The following is a 27085-nucleotide window of genomic DNA, read 5'->3' as shown; positions in this document are numbered from 1 at the left end:
CAATCCAAGGCTGAATAACAAACAGAGCAGCCCCTAGCACTCTGATTCCCCCTAGGCCCTAGGGAGTCTGGCCAGAGTACCAAACTAGCTCACGAACAAACGAGACCGTTAAGCAAAACAAAAGACTCAAAACAGTTCCAGAATAAAGCTTGAAAAGCTCCAGAACAAGAAGCGGAAGTACAGTTCCGAGAGAAGACTTACCCTTTCTAGCTCCTGAATTGGAAAGGAGACAGTGAACTCAAGACAGCTCTACGGGCGCCAGCACCTGCTTGCCCCTCAGGCCGAAGCAATCGGGGTCTCTTCTCTGGATCCCGAGAGCCCCCCAAATTCGTCGGTAAAAAAAAGTCGACTAGGTATTTCATCATCAAAAAGGATTTATTCAGGAAAAAGGAAGGGCTGCAGCTCAAAACTTACGGACTTAGTGAGCCACGTGCATTTTCGGCCGAAAAAGGATGGAGAAAGTGCTTTATAGAGGGCACGGGAAGTTAAGGGGCGGGGCGGACACGACCATAGAGTTCTGTTGTAACGCTAGAGTTCTCCCGGTAGGCCTCCCCCGATGTAGGGTGTGAGAGCGCCCCCTTCAGGCCTCTCAATTCTGTCTAGTTGAGGTCTCTATCACAAATTTTGACACTGGCAACCTTATTGAATGGAGCCCCTGGGTGAGCCCCTGGGGAGGGCGGCCGAAGAAAAGGATCTGGGGAGAGATGAGCGGCGACCTCCGAGATGTTCGCTGGCGCCAGAGCAGTCGACGTCAGACGTGCTACTCCAACCGGCGCTTCTCTGGGGCGGAAATCGCTCCTGCACTTCCGCCGGGCTGGGCCGTTGTTGGGCGGGGCGCTGACGTCGCCCCGGAAGGGGCGGGCCCGCCAGGAGACTGGCGGCGCCGCGCCGGCCGGGAGGGGGCCGGAGCCCTTACCATGGCGGCGGGGGCAGACGCCGACAGTCGGCGCGCGGCCCTGGAGGCGGCGACGGTGGCGCCCGAACGGGGCGGCGGGAGCTGCGTGCTGTGCTGCGGGGACCTGGAGGCCACGGCGCTGGGCCGCTGCGACCACCCGGTGTGCTACCGCTGCTCCACCAAGATGCGGGTGCTGTGCGAACAGCGATACTGTGCCGTGTGCCGCGAGGAGCTGCGCCAGGTGCGTCGCGGCCGCCGGACCGCGCGTTCGGGGCGCCGGGGCGGTCACGGGGGCGCGGCCGGCGGGGCGGCACCGGGCGGCGGGCAGACGGCATCCGGAAGGAGACTTTCCTTCCTGCTGTCCGCCCGCCGGCTTGATGGCGCCTGTTTCCAAAAGAGAGGCCTGGCGGGCCACCCGGGGCAGTGTCCTGGCCGTGCGGCCTGCTGTGGGGCGTCCGGGGCCGGACGCCGAAGGTGGCAGAGTTGGGTTGAAGAGGGAGTGGGGACCTGCCCGCCGTACCCCGGGAATTCTTGTCGGGCCATAGACATGAGTGTGGTCAGAGTACGAATTCCACCTGCTCGTCTGTTGAAGTTTATTCCTCAGGCGTCTCCATTCTGGTGGAGGAGACAGGGCAGGTGGGCACCTCCAGAGGCAATCTGTTTTGGAAACACAGGGTCAAACGTGGCTTTTCCAGCCTGGCTGTGTTCCTGGCCCAGCCCAGCCCAGCCCAGCCCAGCCCACCCCACGGTACCGAGACTGGCATTTTCCATCCATGGGTGGAGTTGGCACTCAGACCTGCCCACCAGAGGGGAAGACAGAACCATTGAAGTCTCCTCAGGGCGCTTGGTGGGTGGAGATAAAAGGGGCATGAAGTTTTCCTTCTTGCCAGTGGGTCGGGGGGCTCATTCAGCTCTCCGGGGAGCGGGGGGGGGGGGGGGGGGAGGGGGGGGGAGTTTCTGAGTCTGTCCTGACCGGGAAGCCCTGGAAGGGTCAGAGGGCGTCAGGGAGCTTCCCCCTCCCTCCCCGCAATGCCAGCTGCTGGCCGGGAGCACCTCGCTGTGGCTCCCATGGTTTGCTGCACTTTGAGATCTGTTTGCTTCCAGCGTTGTGAAATTTCCCAGGTTTGTTCATGGAAAGCTTGGGCTGGTGACATCTGCCAGGGAATCTGACTTGCTCTTCCTGGAGGTGAGGCAGGAACAACACTGTTGGGGGATAGGTTTCTTCTTTTTTCTTTTCTAAAGTAGTCATTTATGTTAAAGGAGCCACGTGGGTTCTGTAATTCGTGAGTCCTCTGTGGGCACCTACTTTGTCCCCTATCAGAAAAAGACACTTGGGGACGCTGTCAGTCTGTAATGGGGTGGACTGAGATGGACATGGGCCTGGGAGAGATGTGGGGTGCGGGCACAGTCGGGGAGACTATGGGCTTACTCAGAGGGCAACTCCCAGCTTTGCCAGAGCCTGCCCTGCCAGCCAGTCTTGCCCAGCATGATGAAACTCTTCAATGGCTAGGTCTCCCAGTACATCTGTAGCTTCCATCCAGGAAAGATGGTGCTGAGGAGACCGTGGTCCTGGGCACTGCTGGTCTCATCAGAAGTGAGCTGATACTTAAGTTTGTCTGCTGTAGCCCACATCTGGTCTCTCACTCCTGTGGGATCCATACCCTCCCCAAGTGCTTTGTGGCAAGGGGGTGTTGACATGAGCAGTCAGCAGGGTCCAGCTGGGGTGTGGTTTGGCATCAGATGGCCCTGGGTGACCCTAGCCTTCGCAGGCCTGCCCCAAACTGTTCAGCAGCAGAAGGGTGTCCCGGGAAGTTTGGGGAGATGATGCTCCTCTCCGTCCTGCTTTACTCCCACTGTTTTCTTATAATATTTCAAAAGTTGATTTTTAGAGAAAGAGTAAAGGAGAGGGGGAGAAAGAGAAACATGGATCGGTTGACTCCTGTACGCACCCTGACCAGGGATTGAACCGGTGACTCCTCAGTGCACCAGATGATGCTCAACGAACTGAGCCACACCGGCCAAGGCACTCCCACTCTTGAACTTGCAACTTTGCCCTAACCCTTCCTGTTCCCTTGTTGAGCTCTACAATGTCCTCTGAATTCCTGTGTCCCATACCAACTTGGGAATCCCACAGCAACCCCCAGCCCGGGAACCTGCCTCAGCTCTGCCCTCCCTTGTGGGACTAACTCTTTGAAAAACAGCTGGGAGGAAAGTGTGCCAAGATGCCATGTGAAACAGGCCAGCTCTATTTGCTGGTGAATTCCTGCACCTTGACAGTGTTTCCCTGTGCCGGCCTATGGGGAGACCATGGTCCTGGGCACTGCTGGTCTCATCATAGCCCTGCAGCTGCGGGTCAGTCTAGGAGCCGGATCAGTCTAGGTTGCTGGCAGGTGCTCAGGGTGGAGGCTGAGTGCATACAGGTTGAAACTGATGTCAAGTCCCCTTGATGTCATCTTTCTCAAGGTAACTTCTTCCAAAAGATGATTCTTGCATTGCTGTCCACCTTGCCCTGATCCCCAGTGATGTCAGAGAGACTTGATGGGACTGCTCTGCAAAGTGGGATGTGTCTGAGCTAGGAGGGGCCCTGTAGGCCACCTAATACAGCCCCACCCCCATTTCACAGGCAGGCAGGGGGTGGCTAAAGGCAGGTTGTGCTGACTCAGGTGTCATACTTTCCTGTTTTTGGTGCCTCCTCCTCACCACCTTGGTCCTGGACCTCCTCTAAAATTGTCATCATCTGGGCTCCTCTGGTGCCTGTACTCTCTAGGTGGGACAATCCCCAGGGATTTTCTCCTATATTTTCTCCCTTGCTCAAGGCCATTGTCACTGCCCACCCCTCACCATCTGGCTCACTGTTGCTAGTGGTCACTACTGGCAGCACCTTTCCTCTCGTGACTCACTCTTACTAAGTGCTCACTGCATACTGGGAGTGGGAGCAGCAAGGCCCCAGTCTCATCCCTGTGGAGTGCTCCAGTGTGAGCTCTGTCACCCCCATCTCCCCCTTCCTCTCAGGGACTAGCCTGGCCGTCCTGGGCCACCCAGGGGTGCACTTTCCTCCTTGGTCAATTACTGCTTCGCATACCCAGGGGCTTCCCATGATGGCCCATCCTCAAGTGTCCAGACCTGGTCTGGCCTTTGTCCTTGGACCCATGACCACTTCCATCAGGTGATCACCAGAGTGGGTAGGTCTTGGGCCACATTTGTTGGACCCCTGGTGAATTCCTGCCCATCCCTGGCCAGGCCACCATGCCCTTGTCCTTGTCCACCATTCAATCTTACCACTTGCTCAGCCTCTGCTGGGGACCAGGGGTATTAGCCATACCAGGCTGCACTGCCATACTCTCGCCTGCTGGGTGCAGGCCTTGGAGGTGGGGAAGAGTCCAGTCTCACGGTTTGTCTGGGAGGGGTAATTAGCATTTCCCCACTCCAAACCTGCCACCTTCATTCTCATAAAACCCCAGCCATGCCCACAGTCGCTTTCCTTTCCCAAGCCTTTTCCTATGGTTCCATTCCCTTCCTGAGCCAGCCTAGTGTCTCCCTTCTGGCCTGTCCCACCAGAGTACTCAGGAGGGACAGGCACCTATCCAAGCAGCCTGGTGATTGGTCTTGAAACCTGCACCTCGCCTCTGTCCATGGCAAGGGTGCCTGCAGCCCAAGGAGACACCACCCACAGTAGATGGCCGCTGAAGAGAGGATGCTGGAGCAGGGAGGTGGTGTCATGGGGCATCCAGCACTTGTTTTTCCTGGGGAAGGAGTCTTTCCTCTGCTAAGTCTGTTGTGCTTGAGTATTTCTTGGCAGCCTCAAGGATTCTCTTGCAGGCTGCTTGCCTGGCCACCTTGCAAGCAGATGCTGGGGCTCCTAAATCTGCAGCCCGTGTTGCCTCAGCCCGGCTACGGCACCTCATTTGGCGGATAGCTCCTCCAGCAGCATCCTGCCTGGCTCTCAGCCCTGGGCCTTCAGACACTGGGTCTGGGCTGGAAAGGTACCCTCAGGAGGACTCAGAAGGCAGGGCTGGGCATGGGCTTGCCATAGGAGGGCAGATCCCTGAGAAAACTCCAGCTCAAGGTCCAGGCCTGAGGATAAGCTGGGGAGAGATGTGGAGGGTAACCCTTTGGTGGTAGAGCCGCAACACCCACCCGCCCCCTGCCCGAGTACATGGGAGCTCTGCTGAGACGAGGCTCCACTCTAGCTCAGTATGTGGCAGAGGGCAGTGCTTGGCCTTGCCACACATGAGGGCCAGGGGAAGAAAGCCTGTGGGGCCCTGCTCAACCCCACACTCCCCAGAATGGGTGTGGCCGGGCCATAACACCTCCTTTGAGCTCTTGTGGGGGCAGAGTAGGGGGAAGACTTGGGTGTCAGCCTCCTCCTCCCACCCCTACTCTCCAGCGTGTCCTCAGAGGTGGAGGCTGAGCTCCCGGGATCCTTACCCAAGGAACCAGTTTTAACTCCCCTGCTGCTGGGGGACAGAGTGAGCACCTGCCCTCCCTAGCCAGTCCTGTACTTTCCCAGGTTCATGGCCATTCTGGCCCCAGACATCCTCCCTGGCTGAGCCTAAACATAAAGGGATGACTTTGCCATGACCTTTCTTAGTGTGAAGATCCCTCCATCCCCAGTGTGTTGGTGAGGACTCAGAACTGAGGCCAGCAATCAGCTCCAGGCTGGGAGGACAGTGGCGGAGCAGGAAAGGGCATGGAGAGGAGACAGGCTGGCGTCCTGACCCAAGGGAGGGGAGGAGGGGCCAGAGAAAGGGGGGCTGGAGGATAAAGGAGGCCTGACACTGGGACAGGGGTCTGGAAGGGCAGAGCAGGCCCAGCAGGTTTTATCCAGGAGTGAGCATTGGGAGACCCCTGAGGAGCTGCTGAGCTGGTAGGTTTCCGCATCCAGCCCTGTGCCTACCAGCTTGTCCCTTTGGCTCCTACAGACAGCCCGGTTAACAAGTAGGAAACTGGGCAAGAATAGCCTGGGCCATGACTGAGTCCCACGGAGGAGCCCTTCTCTCCTGTGGCATCATGGAAACATCAATGAGTGGACACAGGGTGGCCAGGCCCTGACATACAGTCACCTGACCCATCTGGCCTGGCAGCATTTATTTCCTTACCTGCTTTTGGACTCTGTCTCTTCCCATGAAAACTATCCTGTGCTCAACCCCTGTGTGATTAAATCCTGGTTTGCCTGGACGGTTGGTCCCTACCTGGGGGTCCACCCTCTGTCTGTCCAGGTGTAGGCTTGGTCATGAATGAGTGGGGAGCCCGTCGCCTCCTGGTGGCGAGGCTGGGCATTTCGTTTCTGTCCCAGCAACCCCAAGTTCATGAACTGCAGGTGAGGAGAGGGGCCTGCCTCTGGCTTCCCAGGGGAGTCTTGAGTGCTCTTTCTTTCTTCTCAGCCTGATTGCATCGTCCAGTGGCTGTCCACTGCCCTGCTCACGAGGCCCTCTCACTTTCGGTTCCAGGTGGTCTTCGGCAAGAAGCTTCCTGCCTTTGCCACTGTCCGCATCGACCAGCTGCAGCATGAGAAGAAGTATGACATCTACTTTGCTGACGGGAAAGTGTATGCCTTGTTCAGGTGAGAAAGGAAACATCAATTTGGGCTCCTGGGGTCTGGCCAGCCTGCATCTGAGGGGCGGGCACTTTATGGCAGGCATGGGCACATCTCCGTCACCTCCTGTGCTCCCCAAAACCCTCAGTAGGGCGGGGACACTTGGTGCAGCATGGATGTCAAGGGCCAGGTGGCTGGGTTCCTGTCCTCCGTTTCCTCTCTTGTAACTGGAGACACAACGCCCCTCCTTAGATGGGTACAGATGGGGGCAGGAGGTGAAATCAGGGAAAGTGCTCCTGGCATAGCACCCAGCGCCTGCTTTCTGGAGCCTTTCAAGGTGCACAAGAGCTCCTGCAAGTCAGGCTCTTGGCCCATGGCGGGAAAACCCCACAAAGGGATATGGTTGTCATGGGGTAGTCCTAGTCTTCCAGGTGAGGGGCAGCCCCTGGCTTGGCTAGAACCTGGGCTTCTGACCCCAGCCCCCTGTATGGGCTTATCTTGTTCCCCTGACACAGGGGTTATTCTCCTGGATCATAGATCTAATCCCATCTTGAGGCTTTGCTTGACATGGGCCCTGGCAGGGAGCAGTTTCTGACCCCATGCCCAGCACCATCTGGCTCAAAGGTCAGAGCCATGGAGGGCACGGGTGGGAGTGCCTGTTCTGGCTCCTGCTCCAGGGCATCTGCAGAGGCATGGAGCGAGGGGCCTTGAGGAGGTGGCAGTGCTTGCTCCAGGTGGCAGCACTGAGAGTCTGTGGGGGGCGGGGGCTCTTGGTGTCTCCTAGGCAGCTGCTGCAGCATGAGTGCCCAAGGTGCCCTGAGCTGCCACCTTTCGGCCTCTTCGGGGACCTGGAGCAGCACATGAGGAAGCAGCATGAACTCTTCTGCTGCAAGCTGTGCCTCAAACACCTCAAGGTGCGCCCCACCCTCACAGTCCCCATCTGGGGCTCTCAGGGACACAGGGAGGGCCCCAGGCAGAGGTAGATGGTGGCCAGGCTCTGTAGGGGGTGGTAGGGCAGGGCTTAGCCAAACAGCTGTGAGAGGCTGGTTGCTGTCTCTGACTCTGGACAGACGGGACTCTGGAGTCCCCAGCATCCTTCCAGTTCTCTTGCCTCACAGCACTTCCTGTGTGAGCTCAGGCTGCACACAGCCCAGGCAGGGAAGGGCTCCCAATGACTATGTAGGCCCACCAGGCTCCTGGTAACTGGGGCAGAGCCGGCACCTCTCCATAGTTGGGCTGTGGGAAGAGCTGGGAGGCCTGGGAGCCTGCACCCTGTACCTAGCCCCATTCCTTGCAGATCTTTACATATGAGCGCAAGTGGTACTCGCGCAAGGACCTGGCGCGGCACCGCATGCAGGGAGACCCCGATGACACATCACACCGTGGGCACCCGCTCTGTAAGTTCTGCGATGAGCGCTACCTAGACAACGATGAGCTGCTAAAGCACCTGCGTCGAGACCACTACTTCTGCCACTTCTGTGACTCGGATGGAGCCCAAGACTACTACAGGTGGGAGCGGGACAGCATGGGGTGGTCCCTAGGACACCTGGAGCAAGCTGGGCAGAGGCCACTGGTTGGGTGGTGGGGCTGACAGGGCTCCTGCTGACACTCTGTCAGCGACTATGCTTATCTGCGTGAGCACTTCCGGGAGAAGCACTTCCTGTGTGAGGAGGGCCGCTGCAGTACCGAGCAGTTCACCCATGCGTTCCGCACCGAGATCGACCTCAAGGCCCACAAGACAGCCTGCCACAGCCGGAGCCGCGCTGAGGCCCGCCAGAACCGCCAGATCGACCTGCAGTTCAGCTACACGCCACGACACTCCCGCCGGAACGAAGGTGAGCAGGGCCTCCCCTCTGCCAAGCAGGGCTCCCAAGGCAGGGTTCGCATTTTCCTGCTCTGGAGGCTTCAGACCCAGTCCTGCTTCAGCCTTTCGTGTGTCAGTGGGGACAAGGGATACCGGTTGAGCCTGCTTCTCTGAGCACGCTATGACTACAGGGAGCTTTTTCCTGGAGATTTCCCCCAGCATCTTGGGTCTGCTATTCTGGGGTCCCTGGGACGCTCCCCGGGTTGGAAGATTGTTGAGCACCTGCTGTGTGTGGGTCCTGTCCCGAGGCTGTGCAGCTGGCAGGCCCGGACCCTTCTGCAAGCCCACTTCTTGCTCTGATGTGGTACCCAGGCCATAGAAGCCTGGGGCTGCTGTGGAACCCTTGAGGTGTCTGAGCTTGTCCCTTGAGCTCACATGCTGTGGGGGCAGGAAAGCCTCTGCTATACAAGCCAGAGCACTAGCATCAGGCTGGCCTGGGCCCGTGACAAGCTATGTGCTGGCCATAGGGACCGTCAGCGGCGAGGACTATGAGGAGGTGGACAGGTACAACCGCCAGGGCCGAGCAGGCCGGGCCAGTGGCCGTGGAGCCCAGCAGAGCCGCCGAGGAAGCTGGAGGTACAAGAGGTGGGAGGATTTGCATGCTGCTGACATTCTTCTGGCACTACTGCTGCGGTGGCAGTGGCCCACAGCTGGGCTGGAACAGGCACGAGGGTCAGAGGACTCTGACCTTCTGGCATCTGGTGTCCTGGACATGGTAATAGGATCTGCTCATTGTCTTCAGCGAGCAGATGTTTTCTCTTCCTCCCTCTAGTTCCAGCCAGACACTAGGACCTGTAGGTTGGGTGGGGGTGAGGTGCCTGTGTCACTTGGAGGTTCACTGCAGCTGTGCTGTGAAACACCAGTGCCGCAGGCACATGCTCAGGCTGGGGGGCTGCCCTGGATGCCCTGCAGGATCCATCTGGGGACCCCAAATGCTATCCCAGAGCACTGAGCCCAGGTGCTGCCTGTAGCCACAGCCTAAGGCTGAGGGAAAAACTGCTGCTCCACAGCTCCCTCTTGTGGCAAGGGAGGGTGGACCTGCACCCACTCTGCTGGCCTTAGGCCTACATCCTGGCACACCTCCTGGTGACCAGGCTTCCTAAGGACAAGGCCCCCCCCCAGCCCCTTGCCCTGACATCGCTGTAGTCCAGGGCCTTGCCCGTCTGAAGGCCTCCCCATCTCAGGGAAGAAGAGGACCGAGAAGTGGCAGCTGCCATTCGGGCCTCGGTGGCCACGCAGCAGCAGCAGGAGATACACAAGAGTGAGGACCGTGAGGAGGGCAGCAGGCTCAAGAAGGAGGAGGCAGGGATGTGGGGAGCTGAGGAGCCCCGAGGCCCCCGGCGCCTGCTACGGACTCAGGGTGAAGGCCCAGGTGAGCTGGCCCTGCCTGCAGGCAGCTCTGCCTGTGCCTGGGAGCCACCTGGGAAGCTCCTTGGTCACCCCAGAGGGCCTGCTCCTGCCCCCTCAATATTGGTCAGCCCTGACATAGAGTCCTTTTGTGTCTTGTAGGCCCCAAGGAAGCCTCGACCAACGGTCCCGTAAGCCAAGAGGCCTTCCCAGCCAACACCTCAGCAGCAGGGGCTACACATCTGAGGTACACATGCACATGAACTGGGGCAAAAGTGTGGATCTCATGGAGGGTGGGTACGGGGCAGTCCAGGGCCTGGCAGGCCGCTGACCCCTCTCTCCTCCCTGGGTTCAGCACCCTTCCGCCCTCCACTTCGAAGCTCAAGGATGAAGACTTCCCCAGTCTCTGCACCTCTACTTCTTCCTCCTGCTCCACGGCAACAGCCCCGGGCCCTGTGGGGCTGGCACTGGTGTACCCTGTTCCTACCAGGGGCAGGAGCACCTTCCAGGAGGACGACTTCCCTGCCCTGGTGTCCTCCACCTCCAAACCCAGCACAGCCCCCACCAGCCTCATCTCTGCCTGGAATAGCAGTGGCAGCAAGAAGGTGGTGCAACCCGCCCCAGGGGTCCAGGCTGCTGGTGGGGGCAGTCAACCCCCCAGGAAGGCTGGGAAAGGGGGTAAGGGCAACAAAAAGGGTGGGCCGCCCCCCCCAGAGGAGGAGGAAGAGGAGGATAGCCGCACTGGCCTCACCACCCAGGAGCTGCGGAGCGTGCCCACCACGGTTGCCGTCTCCTCCCTGCTAGCGCTGGCCTCCACCCAGACCTTCACCAAAGTCGGCAAGAAGAAGAAGGTGGGCTCCGAGAAGCTGGGTGCCACATCACCCCTGTCACTGCCCCCTGAAAAAGATGGGCCCCCTGGGGCTGAGCAAGCCCCCCCTGCCCCTAAGGGCAGAGCTGAGGGGCCAGTCGCTGTCATCGTCAATGGACACACAGAGGGGCCAGCCCCCGCTTGGAGTGTCCCCAAGGAACCCCCGGGGCTCCCACGGCCCCTGGGGCCCCTCCCCTGCCCCACGCCCCAGGAGGACTTTCCAGCGCTTGGCGGTCCCTGCCTGCCTAGGATGCCCCCTCCCCCAGGTAGGTGCACCTGGCTCAGGCCGGCCTCTGAACGTCTGGGGAGGGGTTGGGGTAGTAGAGTCAGACTGGAGCCCCCTGCTGACCGCCCCTGCCCCGGCGCCCCCCCCCCCCCCCCCCCCCGCAAGCCCGAGGTTACATTGTACAGGTAGACACAGGCGGGGAGAGGTCAGCCTGTGCAGTGGTTTCCAGCTGTCTCGGAAGCACAGTGTAACTCGGGATGCAGATGCTTCATCTGTGATGAGCGTGACATTGGGCCGCCATTTAACCGCTGTGTCCCTTTTCTCCATGTAAAATTGAGCAATCCTGGCACCCTCTGAAGACGGGGGCAAATGAGTTAACGTAGGCCAGCATCTGCTACAAGGCAGCGCACCATGTGTGCTGGCTCTGGGCATCATCAGGCTCTGAGCCTGCTCTTCAGGGGAGGTGTGGTCTGTGGATGGGAGCCTGATCTGGGTGAGCTGGGCAGCCTGTGGGATGCGAGGAACAAGGCCTGGCAGTTCCTGGCCACTGAGGGTCATTCCCTGGGTCTTGGCGTGCTACCCCGCAGGCTTCAGCACTGTGGTGCTCCTGAAGGGCACTCCACCCCCACCTCCACCAGGTCTAGCGCCTCAAGTCAGCAAGCCACCCCCTGGCTTCTCCGGCCTGCCCAGCCCCAACCCAGCCTGCGTCCCCAGCACTACCACCACCACAAAAGCGTAAGTGTGGCAGGCTGCCTGACCTGCCCTTAGGGGCCAGGGGAGAGTGCCCTCACTTTCAGCCACCCCAAAGACTGAAGCCTCTATGTCCTGACCTCCAGATCCAGGCTGACACCAGCACCCCGGGCCTACCTTGTCCCCGAGAACTTCCGGGAGAGGAACCTGCAGCTCATCCAGTCCATCAAGGACTTTCTGCAGAGTGACGAAGCCCGCTTCAGCGAATTCAAAAGTCACTCAGGAGAATTTAGACAGGTCAGGCTGGTGGAGGGAGGCGGCGGGGGGTGGGAGTACAGCCTGCCACCTGGGGCCTAGGCCTGGGCCAGGGGTGACTGGGTCTGGCTCTCGGTGGCAGGGTGTGATCTCCGCAGCCCAGTATTATAAGAGCTGTCGGGACCTGCTTGGGGAGAACTTTCAGAAGATCTTCAATGAGCTGCTGGTGCTCCTGCCCGACACAGCCAAGCAGCAGGAGCTGCTGTCTGCACACACGGACTTTCGAGGCCAGGAGCGGCTTCCTGGCACCAAGGCCAAGAAGAATAAGAAGAATGCATGGCAAGCCAGCACCCAGCAGGCAGACCTGGACTGCTGTGTGTGCCCCACCTGCCAGCAGGTACTTGCAAATGGTGACTTCCGCAGCCACCAGGCTCTGCACACTGCCCGGGATGACGACTTCCCCTCCCTGCAAGCTGTTGCCAGGACCCTCACATAGCGCCCGCTGTGTGGGCAGGAGTGGCCACAACCATGAGCCTCCTTTGTCCCTGCTCTTCCTCCTGGGCTGACAGGCAGCCAGGTAAGGCCCTGTTGAGGCCACCTGCTCAGGCCCTTTGGTTGGCCGGCCCACCAGGGGTCACAAGGACAGCCCACTTCATATCCACACAGTTAGGCAGGTTTCCTGCTGGGAACTGGGCAGATACCCCTGCCTCAGTGGTGGGCCAGTCTTGGTTTATATCTCATGATTTTGGAAGGTGCCAGGGGAAGAAAGGGCCAGGATGCCGGGACTTGTCCATGTTGTCAGAGGCAGTGGCCACAGTGGCCCAATCTGGGACCTCCTGAGCCTGAGGGCTGCAGCACTTTGGCCCCCAAGCCTGAAGCTGTGGGTCCACTGGTGCAGGAGTAAAACATTGAGTGTGATGTGTAAACAGTTGGCTGTTTCATGATTCAAGAGTATTCAGGATTAAAAGCAGACACAAAATTGTGCTACTTGAAGTTAAATCTTTCTACGAGAAGCTGAATCTGGGATCTCAAATTGCTTCTGACCTTTTATAAAACAGTTTATCTTTAAATAAATTTATTTTGCAATAATGCACATAGCTGGCATTCTGAGCTTCTCTGCCTTCTGAGGTCAGTAGTGAGGGGAACTCTGGGTCTACATGTGACAGCTCAGGTGGTCAGCCAGTAGAAGAAGGTCTGTGAGGAGAGCTGGGCAGCTGCGCTTTCCTTACAGGAAGCAGAAGTCAACCAAGAGGCCGCAGTTCTGGAGGCCGAGCACTGCCCAAACCTTCCAGGAATAGACATAGCCATGACATGCTTGACAACTGCACTTTGCACCCAGTAAACCTGTACTTCCAGAACGTGAGAGGCATACAGACCGTGGGTTTACATGCAAAGATGGGTGGGGGAAAACACAGGGTGAAAGAGCTACTAAAGGTGAAATGGGGGAGGGGCACAACTGAAATACTGTGAGAAAGTAATTTGTGATATTTTGGATGGGGACCAGACACGTACTGAAATCTCCCTTTTCTGTCCCAAACATGTATAGAAAGGGAAAAGTTATAAACACATTCCACTAAGGCAAAGGAAATGTCTTGAAGTGAGAAAAAATGGAGATGCCTTTCTAAAAGCAGAAGGGGGCACCAACAGTATGAAGGCCCAAGGCAGTGGCCTGCAGAGGAGCCAGGCCAGAGCCCCATGGCTGCACTACCACTGCGGCCTGAAGCTGAGGTCTTGGATGGTACTGCTTGTCCGCCCAGGGCTGGGACTGGAGCAGTGTTTCTAGGTGAGAGCCATGCATCAGAGGCCACCACTTCCCACCACACACAAGCGTCTCCTAGTGTCCTCCTAGTGTTGCAGACCTGAGTACAACCAACCCCACAGAAGAGCAATGTGGAAACTGGATATCATGTTAACAATATTGAAAATACCTATTCTTTTTTAAAAATATTTTTTTATTAATTTCAGAGAGGAAGAGAGATGAGAGATAGAAACATCAACGATGAGAGATAATCATTGATTGGCTGCCTCCTGCATGCCATGCCCCCTACTGGGGATGGAGCCTGCAATCCGGGCATGTGCCCTTGACTGGAATTGAACCCAGAACCCTTCAGTCTGCAGGCCAACGCTCTATCCACTGAGCCAAACCAGCTAGGGCAAAAATACCTATTCTTAAGCAAAACCTATAAGAATACTAAGTGACACTTTAATTCTGGCTATGTGAAAAGCACTGCTTTGGGCTCTTTACAAGTATTAACATGTATTTACACATGTTATCACCCCACCCTATATGATGGGAACTATTATCCTTTCACAGAGGAGAACCCCAGGCACAGACAAATTAAGAGACCCGCCTAAGAAGAGTAAGCTTGAATGTGGCAAAGCCAGCATTCCAGCTCCAGATGGATCTTAACTGCTTCACTTAACCAGGAGGTTACTAATTAAAAATCTTAGAAATGCCAAAACCGGTTTGGCTCAGTGAATAGAGCGTCGGCCTGCGGAATGAAGGGTCCCAGATTCGATTCCGATCAAGGGCATGTACCTTGGTTGCGGCCACATCCCCCAGTGGGGGATGTGCAGGAGGCAGCTGATGGATGTTTCTCTCTCATCGATGTTTCTAACTCTCTATCCCTCTCCCTTCCTCTCTGTAAAAAATCAATAAAAAATATTTTTTTAAAAAAATCTTAGAAATGAAAACCTGACAAAAATAGGCTCAAAAGTAAACAAGACTGCCTAGCTGGTGTGGCTTGGTGGTTGAGCATCAACCAAGAACCAGGAGGTCACGGTTTGATTCCCAGTCAGGGCACAAGCCCAGGTTATAGGTTGATCCCCAGAAGGGGGTGTGCAGGAGGCAGCAGATCAATGATTCTCTCTAACCACGGTGTTTCTATCTCCCTCTCCCTTCCTCTCTGAAATCAAAAATATATATTTTTTAAAAGTAAACAAGACCAAGCAGGGGAAACCTCCAAAGGACAATTGGTCATGCAATGTGGGTCTGGAAGCTGCATGATACACCTGATGGGTCCCAGGAGCCGAAGGTGGTGAGAAGAGGCCATTGGAGAATCATGACTTTTTCCCACGCATTGAAGAAATAGAAAAATACAAACAAGCACTAAGAATAATTTTTTTAAGCCACATCTTAAAAAAATGTTTAAAGAGACAACTTAGAAAAAAATTTACTAAAATAACACATAACCTACAAAGGAATGCAAATTGTACTATTATCACTGCTCTCAGCAGCATAAGATCCAAAAAAATACTAGAGAAATACTTTTTTTTTAAAAATATATTTTATTGATTTTTTAGAGAGGAAGGTAGAGGGATAGAGAGTTAGAAACATCGATGAGAGAGAGACATTGATCAGCTGCCTCCTGCACATCTCCCACTGGGGATGTGCCTGCAACCCTGGTACATGCCCTTGACCGGAATCGAACCTGGGACCCTTCAGTCCGCAGGCCGACACTCCATCCACTGAGCCAAGCCGGCTTCGGCTAGAGAAATACTTTTAAAGTTCTAAGGAAAATGACATTTTTATACCCAGTAAAACTATCTTTCAAGAACTTCAGCCCTAGCTCGTTTGGCTCAATGGATAGTGTGTCGGCCTGTGGACTGAAGGGTCCTGGGTTCGATTCCGGTCAAGGGCACATGCCTGGGTTGCGGGTTCAATCCCCAGTAAGGGGGTGTGCAGAAGGCAATCGGTCAATGATTCTCTCTCATCATTGATGTTTCTATCTCTCCCTCTCCCTCTCCCTCTCTGAAATCAATAAAAAAATATATTTAAAAAAAGAACTTGGGGCCTGGCCAGTGTTGCCCAATGGTCAAGCATTGACCCATGCACCAAGAGGTCCCCAGTTTGATTCCAGGTCAGGACACATGCCTGGGTTTTGGGCTTGGTCCTCAGTAGGGGGTGTGCAGGAGGCAGCCAATAGATGTTTTTCTCATCCATGTTTCTATCTCTATCACTCTCCCTCTTTCTCTAAAAACAATCCTATATAATAAAAGGGTAATATGCAAATAGACCAAACAGCGAAATGACTGGTCACTATGATGCACTATGATGCACTGACCACCAGGGGGCCGACGCTCAACACAGGAGCTGCCTCCAGCCTGCAGACCCCAATTGCCTAATCAGGGCCTGCCAACCAACCATTGGTTCCTTCCCCCCGCCCCCGCCCAGCAGGCTCTGATTGCCCAATGGTGAATGGGGAGCCGGGGGTGGGTGGTAGTGGTGGGCGGGGCCGGCTGCCAGCAGCCAGGAAAGATGGCCCTGATCTCAGGCCAGGCCTAGGGACTGTACCCATGCATGAATTTCATGTGCCAGGCCTCTAGTAAAAACATAAAACAAAACTTAGGAATAATATAAAGACTCAAAGTTGACATCCATCCACTGATGAAAGATATTCTAAAGATATACTCGCACAAGAAATATTTAGTACTCCTGCTAGTATCATCATCCTATATAATAAAAGCCTAATATGCTAAGTGTCTGACTGTTGGACCAGTTGCTATGATGCTCACTGACCACCAGGGGGCAGATGCTCAACACAGGAGCTGCCCCCTGGTGGTCAGTGCGCTCCCACAGGGGGAGCCCCGCTCAGCCAGAAGCCAGGTTCATGGCTGGCAAGCACAGCAGCAGTGGTGGGAGACTCTCCAGCCTCCATGCTAAAGATGTCCCACAGTGGAAGCAGGCCTAAGCCATCAGTCAGACATCCCCCGAGTGCTCCCGGACTGTGAGAGGGTGCAGGCCGGGCTAAGGGACCCCCCCTCCCGAGTGCACAAATCTTGTGCACTGGGCCTCTAGTAAAAGAAATAAGAGAGATGGGGATCCCCCCAGCATTTCAGAGAGCCTGCTCTGAAATCCAGTTCTAGACCTGTGTGATGTGAGGTGAAGGGCTGATGGACCTGGAACCCCCAGAATATGCAGGTCAGCCTGGCCTCCACCTCCCTGCTCCTTCCTAGATTCTGGGCCCTGGTGCCCTTCAGAGCCCAGCCTTTGCTACCAGGAGGGGCAGGGATAGGATTAAGTCCAAGAGTGTCTATGGCACAGTAAACTCATTTATTTTTTATTGTAAAGAAGTTGCAGTTGGAACATGGGACACTGAAAATACACAATCACGGATTGTTCTTTCAGAGGAGGGAGGGAGAGATCCATATATACAAAAAATTGTAAACATGTTCACTTAAATATCCACACATAATTGATCTATGCTACAAGGTACAGGGTTGTCATTCAACTGCAACTCCAGAGGCATCTGTCTGTAAGAATGAAATGTGGCAACCACATCTGGTTTAATGTGAAAAGCCAGCTTCGAGCAATGCATGAGTAGTCAGCTATGCAGAGGGACCTCAACCTTAAACTGGGCCTTAAAATGGTGTGCAGGGTAGGGAGTTGAAGGACTGGTTCAGGAAGCCAAGGTAAAGGGGTTTCCATGGAATGGCTGTCTCCAGGGCACCATGGAGCCTCTGTCCTCGAAAGAGGCTTGTCTTGCCAGGCACGCAGGTGTCCCTAGCCGCCCTTACTGAAGGGCTGGGAGAGGGTTGGTGCCCGGCCTATAGCCATCTTGTGCCTTCCCTGGCCAGAATCACCCACACCCAGGAAGAGGCCTGGGCCAACGCATGGAGGAGCTGGGTTGAGCAGCGGGAACCACAGAAAGGGGCTGCCTGTGGGAAACTATCAGTTGAAACTTGAAAACTTGACCACAATCACAACATGGAGAGGGCCAGGCTACTCTAGCGAGCAGGTGACAGGAAATGGAAGGAGGCTCCAGACAGAGCACACGGCCCCACAGGGTGAACCAACAGGACAGGAACAAGGACTGTCACTACCCACGGGACATGGGGCCATGCTCCCTGGGTCATGGCCTGGGGGTGGGGGCAGTATTCCTGCCCCCAGTCTGGGACAGACTCTGCGCCTGGCAATGGAGGGCAGCTGGATCCCTGATGCCAGAGTGGACAGGTGAGCCCCGGGCTGGCTGCCTCATGAGCGAAGGGCCCCCTGCCCAGGCTGATCCACTGGAGGCTGGAGATTAAAGGTACTGGAGGAACTCGGGGGTACAGCCCAGGCACCCTGGGGGCTACCCTCTCTTGGCCCCAGACGGCCCACAGTGGCCACCCCTCCAGCCCTGGAGTTGGGCCAGGAGGACCTGAGGGAGGTCCCAGGAGGCCTCGGGCCTGGCATCGGTGGGGCAGCCTTCCAGCCCTGGTCTGGGCTTGCCAGCCACTAGTAGGCAGGCACCTGGTACCCTTTGGGGCTGGTGTCCAGGGTCTCGGTGAAGGGCGGGCTCTGGTAGGTCTCGGTGCCCTCCACACCGCTGCCCACTGGGTAACCAGGGTAGTCCTGGCCCACCCCGGTGCCCAGCTGTTCGGTGGCAAAGATCGACATGTCGGTGCCCAGGCGGAACCGGTGCAGGGCCTTCAGAGTGAGCGCCACCTGAAGAGGAGCCCGAAGTCAGCTAGAGCGGACACCGGCCTGGCCCCGGCCTGGCCGGCCCGGCTCACCGCCCGCAGGACGCACTCACCCAACTGAGGATGGAGAAGAAGCTGAAGGCGATGGCGGCCCGCGCTGCGTCTCCCGCCTGCGTGGTGGCCGGCCCGGGCGCCGTGCGCTGCCACTGGTTGGTGAGGAAGCAGAAGCCCACGAACCACAAGAAGGACCAGACCCCTGCGGGCGGCGGTAGGGTTAGGGGAGCGCCCCCGGGGGACTCCATCGAACCACTCTGGGAGCGGGCGGGTGTCTGGGCGCACAGAAGCCCCGCTGAACCGCTCCTTTCCCACCCGCCCCCGCCCCGCCCCGCCCCGCCCCGCCCCGCCCCGCCCCGCCCCGCACGCCACGGAGGCCCCGCCCCCGAAGCCCGCGCGAGCCGCCTCCGGCGCGGCCACGCCCACCTGAGAAGCCCAGGTCCAGCAGCACCGCGCGGCGCCGGTCGCGGACGCTGCTGATCTGCTGGAAGCGCAGGTCGAGCAGCAGGAAGGCGGCGCAGGCGAGGAAGGCGCCGAGGCCGAGCGTGACGCCGAAGCGACAGGCGCCTGCGTTCCCGTTGAAGACGCAGCGCAGCTCCGGGCCGTCGTCGGAGTTCACGTAGCCCTCGTTGACGATGGGCCCGAAGACGGCGATGGCGAACACCTGCGGGCGCGGGGGGTGCTCAGGCCTGGGGGTGGCCCACCCGCGCGGCCACGCCCTGGGTCTGTCCCTGCGCTCCCCGGCGGCACCCGGTGCGTCTCTGGGCGAGGGTCTGCAGCGCCCTTCCCTTCAGACCTCCCTCAGGCATTTAGTCATCGTGGACCACGTGGACCGTGTAGAGAGCATCCCTATGCCCAGACACGGTGCCTAAAACTGCTGCTTCATGTGTGTTCGCTCATAGAATCCCCCCAGAAAACCACGAAGGTGCCCTTCGTTGTTCTCACTCCCTTTACGGACGAGGAAATTGGGGCTCCAACAGGTGAACTGATTTGTCTGAGGTCGCATTGCTGGTAAGAGCAGGGCTGACATTCGAGCTGGGTCTTGTGCACCCCGTGGGGGCCACACCAGAGGTGGGAGCAGGAGCCTCCGGAGTGTGAGTCCAGCAGGCTCCAGCCGGTGGTGCTGGGGGACACAGGTGTGGAGCCAGGAGAGAGGGGCCAGGGTGCAGGGGGCACAGCAGAGGGACACTCCAAAGAACGGAACTGCCCGCCATCGGCATGTAGAAGCCGTGTGGCCCTGTCCGTTAGCATATCATACGTGATGGACAGGCCCAGCTAATGGGGTGTTGGGGACGGAGAAAGAATGTCCATCCAGCATTCTACACTTGGTGGGCACTCAAGTGCTGATGACCCCAACTGACTATACGTGTTTGGGCTCAAAAGGCGAGAGGACTGACCTCTGGGGTTCAGTTCAACGTCAGCGCTCTGTCCCCAGGAGGGCTGGAAGGCAGGTAGGAGGTGGAACACAGTCATTTCATTTCATTTTATTTTTAAATTCTAGACCATGATCCTTTTAAGCCAGATGCTGCTCTTTTAGCTCTGGGCAAGCCTGTTTCTAAAAAAAGATCTCCAGTTTCAACTTCATTTCTCTCCTTCCCCACCCTAGTTCCTGGAGATAGAGTCAAGAGGGAAACGGAGGTGCAGGATTTGGACTCACCCCCAGAGTGGTACACAAGTGGAACCAGAGCTGGGACCTGAAGGTAGGGTTCCTGTAGCCTGGTCTGGCGGGAGTCACTCCCCCTGCCCTACACTGGGCACCGCCCTACTCAAGACCATCAAGTAGGTGTAGCTACCAGCCGTTACTGGCTGGACAAAACCCAGAACTCGGCACCTCACCTCCCATCTCTCCTACCTGGAGAAGTATTAAGGAGGAGCAGGCCACCAAGCCTAGGGACGCCCCAATAAGCTAGACTGCCCCTAAAATCTGCCCCTCCCACACCACCACCAGTCAACCATCCCAAAGTAGAGCCCCATCTGGCTGCCCCACACAGAGGATCCCTGATCAACCCCCCCCCCCGCCCCCTCACAGTTGCAACTGGGGGGCCTGGGAAGGGCCAGCTCCCTTTAAGGAGCCTGGAGGGTGTGTGTGCAGGAGAAGGGGGGGAAGGGGGCTGTGCCAGATTCAGCTCCCGGAGCCCCTCCGTGAATCCCGTCCCCACCCCTGTGCCTGCTTCTAGGTCATGAGAACAGGAAAAACGGGAGCGAGGGCTTAAGAAGGGGACCGTTCGACCTAAGGAGGAATTGGGGGTGGGGGACGGCGGGAAGTGACCTCTCAAGGTCCCAGGCTGTCGCCGGCAGCCCCTCCCCCGCTCCAGGTGGGCGCGCCCAGCACGGTGATGTCACCCCAACCTGCGGCCCGCGAGGGAGGGGACAGCGAGGAAGAGGGTGAGGGCGAGGGACGGGGTGGGATCAGGTACCGGGACAGTGGCCACTCACCCAGGACACGACCCGCAGCAGGGTCTGGGGCCGCTTCGCGAAGCTCACGGGGTCTACGGCGGCCCCCGCAAGGCCCGCGCCAAACGAAGCTCCTTCCATGGCTGGCCCCAGCGGGCCGGGCACCCCTGGCGCCCTCTGTCAGTCTGTCCGGCGGCCGGCCCTGCCCAAGATAGCCCGGGGCTGCTGCGAATGCTGCTGGAGCTGCCGCTGCCTCCGCTGCCTCCCGGGAGCGCGCACTGGCCGCGGCGGGGACGCGCGGGGCGGGGCGAGCCCGCACCCCCTCACTGGTCCACGCACCAGGCTGGAGCCCTCTGGTCCCTCCCGTCCGCTCCCCTTCCACCCCCAGCCCTCAGCTGCATGACCCGGGTCCAAGATGGACTCACCAGATCACGATCAGGGGGCAGGGCTAAGGAGCTGGGCCCTCACCGCCCCTCACAAGGAGTCAGCAGTGCAGGCGGGCACCGGGCTCCGCCTTTGCTGTATCCGGGCAGATGGACAGAGGGCACCTGACCCCGTGCCTCTCCTCTGAGCAGGGCCCTTTCATGAATGTGTAACTGAGGCCAGATGGCTCTAGTGCAGCGGTTCTCAACCTGTGGGTCGCAACCCCTTTGGCGGTCAAACGACCCTTTCACAGGGGTCGCCTAAGACCATCCTGCATATCAGATATTTACATTACGATTCATAACAGTGGCAACATTACAGTTATGAAGTAGCAACGAAAATAATTTTATGGTTGGGTCACAACATGAGCAACTGTATTTAAAGGGCCAGAAGGCTGAGAACCGCTGCGTCTAGTGTCTTTCCCGCTCAGGAAATAGGACCAAGGCTCCCTGGCCTTGGTCCCCTGCAAACCAAAGATCGGTCACTGGGGCCTTTCCCCCCATGAGTCGCTCCCCCCCCCACACACATTGCACCCTAGCTTCTTCAGAGGGTCCTAGCCGCCTGACATGGAGAGAGGATGGTCTCTGCTTCCAGGGGCACTTGTCCAGGTGGGCAAGCTCACAGGCCAGTGTTAAGTGGGAGTTGGGGCCCTGACAGGTTTGGCTCAGTGGATACTGAAGGGTCCCAGGTTCAGGTTCGATTCGGGTCAAGGGCATGTACCTTGGTTGTGGGCACATCCCCAGTAGGGGGTGTGCAGGAGGCAGCTGATCGATGTTTCTCTCTATCCCTCTCCCTTCCTCTCTGTAAAAAATTATAAAGTGTATTTTTTTTAAAAAAAACCAATTGTTTAAAAAAATGTGAGAGCTGGGGCATCTCTGCTCCTTTTCTGTGGGTGGCCAGGTGTCATTCCAAGGTGGTTCTGAGCCTCCCACACGCCTGGGTTTCCTGGACTGACTTGTGACTGACATATTTAGTTTGGGGCCAAGGAGCAGGGAGAAACATCAGAGATGGGAGTTTGGCTGAAGTGGGACTTCCCAGCCCCGTACCACCGCTGGGTCTTTTCCATAGATCCCCGGGCCCCCAGTTAGTGTCCCTTCCTTCAGGTTCCTTCCAGCCCAGCCCAGCAGGAGCCCGGACGACTCCCATGTTTCTATCCGAGGACCACTGGTGGTCCCTGAGGTCCAAAAGGTTGGCGACCACTGATCTAGGCAACGATAAGACAAGTTTGCATTTGTTGAGCATTTACAGTGCTAAGGACTTCACAATGACCTGTGGGGGTAGAAACTATCATCACCCCCACTTCTAAGGTGGTAAATAGGCAGACTGAGTCCTGGATCATAGAAAGTGAAGAACTGGGACTCAAATCCAGGTCTCTGTCATAGCATCTGTGTGGACAGAGGGTGGTGCCTGGCCCAGCCTCCTGGGAAACCTATCCCAGGGCAGGTGTGGCCAGAGGTGTAGCCCACCCGTCTTCTGTCAAGTGCGTGAAACTGCATCCAGTCCTACAACTTCTCACCTGTCAGCAACTGTTCCCCATCTTGGTCTCTTACATCATCCATTTGCCCCTCAATCATTTGCATCAACACCCAAACATGCTGCACTTGCTTCTATATTAAAAAACATCAACTCTTGACCCCAATGCCCCTCCAGCGGTCTCCATGTCACTGCTCCCTTTACAGGGGCAATTCAGACACTGAGGTCCCCACCCTCCTAGCAAGGCTTCTAATGAATGTCACCTTCTCCTCCTGTTCCTCTTACTTTACAGGCCTTTCCTTGTCACCCTTTCAGGTTTCCTCCTCCTGTCTAACCTGTGATCCTTAGAGGCCCCAGACAGGATCATGGCTCTTCTCCTCTGTGCTATTGGACTGTGGTGTCAGCTCCAGCCAGAACCTTCTCTGGGATTAGAGCCCCACTGGTCTTCACCTGGTTGCCCTGGAAAAGTCTGTGGCAAAGTTTAAGAGTTTTATTAGGGGGTGAAACTTCAGGGAAGCGAGTTAGGGGATAAGGGAAATGAAGCAAGGAGAGAGCAGATATAGGCAGTATGTTCTTGAACCGACCACAGTGGCTCACAGGCTACTCAGGATAGGCCAGAGATGTGCTGGGGACAGTCCATCAAGGGGAGGAAGAGAACTTATCTGCTGACAAGTCCCCACCTATTTCTTTGTGTCACCTGGGCAGCGCGTCGTGGAAGCCAGCACCCCTGGGAGAACAGGTCAGGTGAGGGTGGTGAGGAGGCCGTGGCAAAGGCTGGAACATGGGGGACAGAGGAGACCAGAGCTTTATGACTACAGGGACATTCTTGCTGGGAGCCAAGGCTTGGGAGCAGGTACGGCTGAGCAGATCAGAAAGGTTCAAAAGCTGGATCCAGGTCACCCCCAAGCCTGCTCCCCTCACAGCCCTCTTCATCTCACTGACACAAAGAGCAACTCCATCCTCCCAGCTTCTTGGGCCAGAACCCCGGTCACCTTGGTCACCTTTGGCTCTTCCTCTTCTGTACCTTCAGAATATATCCGGCATCCTCTCCCATCCACCCTGCGGCCAGCTTCCCCCTCAGCTGCCACATGGGTGCCTGCTCTCCCTGCTTCCACCCATGCCTGCCTCACCCCAGCTCAGAGGAAACTTTCCAAAGTAACATCTCACCATTCCTCAGCTCCAAATCCTCCAAGACCTTCCTGTCACAGAGGCTGGGAGTTAAAACCATGTCCTTGCTGGGGCCTTGAAGACTTCACGCTGACTCCCCTTCACCTTCAACCCTCCCTCAGCTCCAGGAATTCCGCCTCCTTGCTGTTCCTGGGATATCCTGGCTCACTCTTGTCTTGGGACCTCTCTAAGGGACCAGAGTCTGGACAGGAGGAAGCAGCTGACCAGAGGAGTGAGGGCAGGCCCCGTCCATCACTGAAAGTCCCAGCAAACACACTGAAGGCAGGTTCTCAAGTCACTTCTTCAGCACTTTATTTCTGTCTCGAGTTCCAAGGAAGCTGACCCCAAGGAGCCTGGTACTGCTATGGAAGGCCATGTGCTGAGCAGAAAAGGAGCTGGTGTCGCTGACCCTCAGAGGAGAGCCATGCCTGCACTTTCCCTCCCTGTAGGCACTGAGCAGGGTGGAAAGCTTAGCCTCAGGCCTCTTTCCTGAGGGACCAACAGCACACAGCCTCTGAGGCTACAGGCCCTGCGGCTGTCTCTAGCCACAGTGGGGAGACAATGGCCTGATCTCAAGGATTTTGTGGGACAGAAGAGTCCAGCCAAGCCTATCACCTTCCTGTGTGGGGAAGTGGGCACCAGGGTGTGAGATGGGCAGGAGGCCACATCCTGAAAAAAGGGACAGCCTAGCCTGGCCAGTGTCGCTCAGTGGTTGAACATCAACCATGAACCAAGAGGTCACCAGTTGATTCCTGGCCAGGGCACATCCTGGTTGCAGGCTCAATCCCCAGTAGGGGGCGTGCAGGAGGCAGCTGATGGACGTTTCCATGTTTTTATCTCTCTATCCTCTAAAAATCAATAAAAACTTATTAAAGAGGGGGGAGGGGACAGCCTAGGCTGTCCTACTCCTTCACCTGCAGCCCCACAGGACCTCAGCCGAGGAGGAGGCCATCAGGGTGCCATCAGCAAGCACCCTGAGAAGGAAAGGGCCCCATGGGACGTGGCTGGGGAACACCCAACTGAAACACAACAGGCTCTGGCTCTGCCACTTTAAAGAGTGCTACGATGCACTTTAATGATTGCCCTGCCCCTCCCTAGCCAGGCAGCCCCCATGGGCTCTAGCTGGCCGCCCTCTAGTCGCAGGAGCCGTCCTTCCAACCATCACGCCAGCGCTCATCCACTTTAGAGCAGTCGAAGTCCGGCTTGCCTAGCTTTCGGTTCACCTCGTTGTGCAGGCGGCACAGCCACTGGGTGAAAGATGCCCGTGTGCGCGTGTCAGGCTGGTCCCTATATATCCTGTGTGGGGGGGGAAGCACATGGAGAATGAGGACGGGCAGTGGTCCACCTGCTCAATTCAGAGAGAGATGGGATGCTGCTGTAAGCTACACCCAGGTGTATCTCATGTTCTGAGACAGGAATTCCCAGAACAGGGCTGACCCCATAGTGTCCAGGCTTGGTGGACTCCTAGGCCGGCTCAAAACCTCATGTGGGGAGCTTGATAAACCCTCACAAGAGCCCAGGGCAAGACATTAACTCAGATCAGGCAACTTTACAGCCTCATAACAATCAGGAAGCCTCACCCAGCTTCCCTGGCCCCAAGCGGTGTGGAAAGGGCGGGGCTTGCACAAAGGCTTACCTAAGAGCCAGACCAGTTTCTCAGCACGTGGGGCCCTGGTGCCTCCGCTCAGCAGGAGACCGTTTTTTAACTGCCCAGGCTTCAAAAGGCAAGGGCTGTCTTGCCCCCCACATCCAGAAAGGCCTATGGGTGCCAGACGGCCCCAGGCTGCTTGCCCTTTGAGTAGAAAGGTGGCTGATGATCCAATCCCCACTGTTTTGTCCCTGCTCTTGGCAACTCTCTGCCATTTCTGCACCTATTTCTCTGAGGCTCTCCTTTACGACATCCACCAAGGGCCCCGGCCCAGGCTCCAGGTGGGATGCTCTGCTGCTTGCAGGCTGTACAGAGTAACTTACCGCTTCCTTATGTCTTCTGCACACTCCTCACATGGGTAAAATTTGGAAAATAAATGTATGAGTTGGGCCATGTCTTGCTGCTGTTCTGGGGTGGGCAGGTCGGGGTAGTAGGCGGCCAGGGTGTGTAGGACGGCCCAGCTGTGGCGGCCCAGTTCCTCACGATCCTGAGGACAGTCTTCCCTAAATTTGCTGCCCCGCTGCGGAAGGAGGCGAAGGGTCAGTCTCCCCGGACCAGAAGCCTATGACGCTCCCCTTCTCCCCTCCCCGGCCGGAGGCCCAGGCTCCAAACGTTAGTCCTGCGCGGATCCGGGCCTACCGTGGGGGCAAGGTTCAGGCACAGCCAACCCTGGGGGCGCACGTCCATCAGGCATAGGCCTGTGGGGTCGGGAGGCCGGCCCGGGAGCCTGCGAACGCGGCGGGGGCGGTGGGGGGGAGGGGAGTCGTGTGCGGGCTGGGGCTAGGGGTGGGCAGGGCTCGCGAGCCTCGGAGGAGAGGTGGCGCCCCCCCCACCTCCACCCCCACCCCCGGCATCTGCACCTTCTGCTGCGTCCGCATCCACGACTTGAAGTCCACGCAGGCCCGGCAGTGCCGCCTCCGGGAACTGTCCTCGGAGACCTGAGGCTCGGGGGTCGGTGCCAGGGTTGGAGAAGGGGCCGCGGCGGCGGCGGAGTCTCTCCGTCCCGCGCCCCGGCCGCGCGCATCCGTCACCAGGTCCTCCATGGCTTCGGAGCGCGCGCCGCCGGGCAGGAAGGAGAAGAGGTTCCCGGCTCCGAAGCGCCCCCGTTCGCTGGGCGCCGCCATGTTGCCCGCGCAGTGCCTGCCGGGCCAGCTCGGCCTCAGCCGGGCCTCCGAGTCGCCCTCAGACCCGCGCGCGCGCAGCCCACCAGGCGCGGCCACAGGCAGCCGGCGCGCACGCCGCAGGCTCGGGCGCGGAGGCCGGGCCGGGGCCGGGGCCGGAGTCCGGCGGGGAGGCGGAGCCGGGCGCGGGGGCGGGGCGGGGAGCCGGGGCCCGCATCCGGGAGGAGGCAGAGCCTGAGGCTGAGGTTCGGGTCAAGGACCCGCCGGATTCCGGGGCCCGGGGGCTGCCCACGCCCCTGGGCCTTGTTCCGCAGCCCGAGCCCGGCGGGCGAGGTCCATGGCGAGGCCCCCGCTTCCTCCAGCAGAAGAGCAGCGTGTGTGGAAGGTGCGCCGCGGCCGCGCCCTGGACTCGGACTGCGGCCGAGACCAAGTCCGTCTTGCGACCCTCAACGCCACCATCGCTCCCTCTGACGGTCCCGCGTGCCTGTGGCCACTCACTGAGCCTTCCACGGGGGGACGCCCCCAAGGGGCTACGCGGCGCTATGGCAACGTAGGGCGGGGCCTGGGCGCAGGGGGCGGAGTGCACCAGGGGGAGGTCCCGGGGGGCGGGGGCTGTGCCTGCAACGGAGGCGGCGCGCCTCTGAGCTTCTGCGCGAACCCGGCGCCCCGATCATCCTGCGGGAAGGAATTAAACCCAGAAGCAGTGGCCGCAGGGAACTCTG

General features: G+C 58.1%; 3 protein-coding genes across 7 annotated transcripts; 1 reads left to right on the top strand and 2 right to left on the bottom strand.

Annotated features, from left to right (window-relative positions):
* Window positions 1-430: 430 nt before the first annotated feature.
* Window positions 431-12774, top strand: ZNF598 (zinc finger protein 598, E3 ubiquitin ligase). 5 transcript variants are annotated; one of them, XM_059692725.1, is made up of 12 exons: window positions 431-1136; window positions 6346-6458; window positions 7216-7345; window positions 7729-7940; window positions 8049-8266; window positions 8763-8871; window positions 9480-9556; window positions 9805-9889; window positions 9998-10776; window positions 11324-11471; window positions 11573-11723; window positions 11824-12774. In XM_059692725.1, the coding sequence occupies exons 1-12, from the start codon at window positions 705-707 to the stop codon at window positions 12175-12177; spliced, it is 2808 nt and encodes a 935-aa protein (XP_059548708.1). In that variant the 5' UTR covers window positions 431-704; the 3' UTR covers window positions 12178-12774. The 5 variants fall into 5 exon arrangements, with proteins under 5 accessions (XP_059548708.1, XP_059548709.1, XP_059548707.1 ...); XM_059692724.1 differs by having other exon boundaries at window positions 435-1136; window positions 8763-8880; XM_059692723.1 differs by having other exon boundaries at window positions 441-1136; window positions 9480-9667.
* A 3939-nt stretch (window positions 12775-16713) lies between these two features.
* Window positions 16714-21029, bottom strand: SYNGR3 (synaptogyrin 3). Its single transcript, XM_059692720.1, has 4 exons — window positions 20574-21029; window positions 18564-18801; window positions 18197-18339; window positions 16714-18108 (listed from the first exon to the last, which is right to left on the bottom strand). Exons 1-4 carry the CDS (start codon window positions 20670-20672, stop codon window positions 17899-17901), a joined length of 690 nt encoding a protein of 229 aa, XP_059548703.1. The 5' UTR covers window positions 20673-21029; the 3' UTR covers window positions 16714-17898.
* Window positions 21030-23912: 2883 nt separating this feature from the next.
* On the bottom strand, window positions 23913-26544 carry GFER (growth factor, augmenter of liver regeneration). The gene is made up of 3 exons (XM_059692718.1): window positions 26103-26544; window positions 25566-25762; window positions 23913-24890 (listed from the first exon to the last, which is right to left on the bottom strand). Exons 1-3 carry the CDS (start codon window positions 26364-26366, stop codon window positions 24728-24730), a joined length of 624 nt encoding a protein of 207 aa, XP_059548701.1. The 5' UTR covers window positions 26367-26544; the 3' UTR covers window positions 23913-24727.
* Between the last annotated feature and the right edge of the window lie 541 nt (window positions 26545-27085).

The sequence above is a fragment of the Myotis daubentonii genome, chromosome 4 (assembly GCF_963259705.1).
Source record: "Myotis daubentonii chromosome 4, mMyoDau2.1, whole genome shotgun sequence".
NCBI classification, from domain to species: domain Eukaryota; kingdom Metazoa; phylum Chordata; class Mammalia; order Chiroptera; family Vespertilionidae; genus Myotis; species Myotis daubentonii.
Note: the sequence above shows the minus strand (reverse complement) of the source record. Positions and strands in the feature narration are given on the sequence as shown.

Bases quoted from the DNA above. Each gene is read 5' to 3' on its own strand.
- ZNF598 (XM_059692721.1), top strand. From the start codon at position 705: ATGAGCGGCGACCTCCGAGATGTTCGCTGGCGCCAGAGCAGTCGACGT. The intron at 7,346-7,728 runs GTGCGCCCCACC...CATTCCTTGCAG, and splicing joins TGTGCCTCAAACACCTCAAG to ATCTTTACATATGAGCGCAA. The intron at 9,668-9,804 runs GTGAGCTGGCCC...TGTGTCTTGTAG, and splicing joins GACTCAGGGTGAAGGCCCAG to GCCCCAAGGAAGCCTCGACC.
- SYNGR3 (XM_059692720.1), bottom strand. From the start codon at position 20,672: ATGGAAGGAGCTTCGTTTGGCGCGGGCCTTGCGGGGGCCGCCGTAGAC. The intron at 18,340-18,563 runs GTGGGCGTGGCC...CGCCGCCCGCAG, and splicing joins GCTGGACCTGGGCTTCTCAG to GGGTCTGGTCCTTCTTGTGG. The intron at 18,109-18,196 runs GTGAGTGCGTCC...GCTCCTCTTCAG, and splicing joins TCTTCTCCATCCTCAGTTGG to GTGGCGCTCACTCTGAAGGC.
- GFER (XM_059692718.1), bottom strand. From the start codon at position 26,366: ATGGCGGCGCCCAGCGAACGGGGGCGCTTCGGAGCCGGGAACCTCTTC. The intron at 25,763-26,102 runs GTGCAGATGCCG...CTCCTTCCGCAG, and splicing joins GGATGCGGACGCAGCAGAAG to CGGGGCAGCAAATTTAGGGA. The intron at 24,891-25,565 runs GTAAGTTACTCT...CCCCCCACACAG, and splicing joins GCAGAAGACATAAGGAAGCG to GATATATAGGGACCAGCCTG.